Consider the following 2,500-nt stretch of genomic DNA (forward strand, 5'->3'; position numbering starts at 1 on the left):
TACTACTGTTATTACAGCTACTAATACTACTCCTACTATCAATACACCAACAACTACTATTACAGCTAGAGGACGAGCTCTGCTGTCTGAACATTTACAAGCTTGCAACTCACAGCAATTTTGGAGGGAAATAAATAAACATGGTGAATCTTCATTTGAAATTGATCAGATATTTAAAAAGTGGGAAACAGATTATGGTATTGTTTATGCATTCAATAACACTCGATTATTGAATGAGAGGAGGAGCAGAAGATTGTAGATGGAGCCAGTTAAATGAAGCGGTGGAGTGGATGATCTGCCCATGAAGCCCTCACAGCTCCTAACTTGATCAGGATCCTGCTTGGTTTGTTCCAAAGGTGTTTTCAGGATGGCATTATTCCATCATTGTGGAACAAATCAATAATCAAACCTATCCTCAAATCTACAAAAGCTGTACAGCCTATAAATTATGCTCAGGTGTCCTAAATAACAGACTTAATAATTTCTTAGAGTCTGGTGAGTGTTAGTGGATGAACAAAATGCTTTCAGGGACAAAGGAGCATATATTGATCATATTTATGTTTTATCCTCAGTGAGAGCAAGACTACGGGAGTGTAGAGAGACCTTTGTTTGCTTTGTGGTTAGTTGCTGAGAAAGAGATTAATTTACAGAGTATGTTTTAAGTTCATGGTGTTGTAAATGGCGTCAGGGAAAAAACACAAATTATACACTTCAGAAATAATCATGTGCAACACAGCAGCCAGGTTTTTCAGTTTGGATCAACACCTCTGAAGTATACTGTCTCTTATAAGTACCTTGATTTTATTTTTACTAAAAACAGAGTTTTTCAGAGGGCAGGAAGACACTGGTAGTCGGCAGGGAGAGCATTAGAGTCTGTAATGAATAAAGTGAAAGTGTGTCCTGACCTTGGCTTTTGAACATTCACCGAGCTTCATGACTCAGTGGTTGGTTCGGTTTAATTTTTTGCTGCTGGAGTATGGGCTTTTAGGGATTCCCCCAAAAGTAATGCTGTTTGGAGCCCTGAGGTGTTTTCCTGGTTCGCATAACTACACTGCAAAGTGTGTCTTAGATGGGGACTCGGGATGGGAATCCCGTCTTGTAAAGCAGAGATGTAAATGGTTCGGCTCTGAACCGACTTGTTCAGTTGACAGATGAAAGGCTGAACAAAACGTTCTTTAAGGGGGATTGAGCGCACAGTTACCCTCGGTCAAGAGACGTTTCTGCAATATTTTCTTTTTCTGAGCTAAATTATATTTTCATTAATAATTTGCAGTGTAAAATAAATACAGTCAAACAAAAATGAATCCACCTCTATAAGAAACAATGGAAGGAGGAGATCTGGAGCCAAAACTCAGAAATGATGTTCAGATTAAAGGAGATTACTACACAGAAGCTTATATACCATTAAACTTAAAGAGGGGACAGAGGTCCCTGTGTGCTTATAATAATTATTTTTATCATTAATATCATCATTAGAGCTTGGACTTGTATGGCACTCTCCTAGATATAATAGTAGTAATAATATAACAGATAAAAACATAATGTAGCAGTAAAAATAAGTGATACCTACATACAAGACTTTTGACGTCAGTTTGACTTTGCTCAGTTTTTGTTAAACACCTATAATCACCTTTGAATGATCTAACCTGTTCAGTTAAAACATAAGAAGAAGAAGAAGAAACACAAGAAAGTAAAGTTTACAGCTCGTCCTGCTCATAACTCACCTGTTTTTACTTGCAGCTGTCTCTCTCACAGTTACACTGTTCCTGCTGATTAATATGAATATAAAAATAAATTTAACTCAGCTGCTGTCTGCCACCTGCTGGTGTCTCCGTCTCACTGCAGTCTGTCTCGTGTGTCTCTCTGTGTGTCTCTGCAGGACCACTGTCACTATCAGGGCGTCGTTCAGGACATGGAGGGCTCCACTGTCGCCATGAGCATCTGCAATGGCCTCCGGTAAAAAAATAAAAATAAATTCTTTTTAAAAAAGAGGCAAAGTCCTGTGTTTGACACTTTACTGAAACAAGAGCACAGAGATCCAAAAATAAAAGTGCAGAATAATCTTTATCAGCGGTTCACAACTATATATGAATATATATGTATGTATGTACAGAATATTTTACTTTTTTTTGATGATTGATATTATTGCTCTGGTTCAAAGATTTTTTGTCTCTCAGCTGAAAATGACCGCTCACACACACGTACTAACACACTTTATACTCACTGTACATGCTTCACAAACTGTCCACATTCACGTCTCTCTCAAGGACAAAGTTAGTTTCCTATTTATATTCTTCTCACAGATGGCTGTGTGTGTGTGTGTGTGTGTGTTTGTGTGTGTGTGTGTGTGTGTGTGTGTGTGTGTGTGTGTGAGAGAGAGAGAGTCTTCCACCATATTAATTACTGAGAAATCACACAAACAGCAGGGTGGATATGACATCAGACACACATACACACTCACACACACAAACACACGCACACACACACACACACACACACA

The 2,500-nt window shown here is 38.4% G+C and overlaps 1 protein-coding gene across 2 annotated transcripts in view; it reads left to right on the forward strand.

Moving 5' to 3' along the window:
• The window catches only part of adam9a (ADAM metallopeptidase domain 9a), a 66,190-nt gene that overhangs the window by 23,722 nt on the left and 39,968 nt on the right, over window positions 1–2,500 (forward strand). For both annotated transcript variants that reach the window (XM_088076075.1, XM_088076076.1), the window contains exon 5: window positions 1,880–1,956. In XM_088076075.1, the coding sequence (XP_087932201.1) occupies window positions 1,880–1,956 (77 nt within the window). The remainder of the gene's footprint in view (window positions 1–1,879; window positions 1,957–2,500) is intronic.

Source organism: Plectropomus leopardus, chromosome 4, assembly GCF_026936395.1.
Source record: "Plectropomus leopardus strain MGB_pleo_1.0 chromosome 4, ASM2693639v1, whole genome shotgun sequence".
Lineage (NCBI taxonomy): Eukaryota > Metazoa > Chordata > Actinopteri > Perciformes > Serranidae > Plectropomus > Plectropomus leopardus.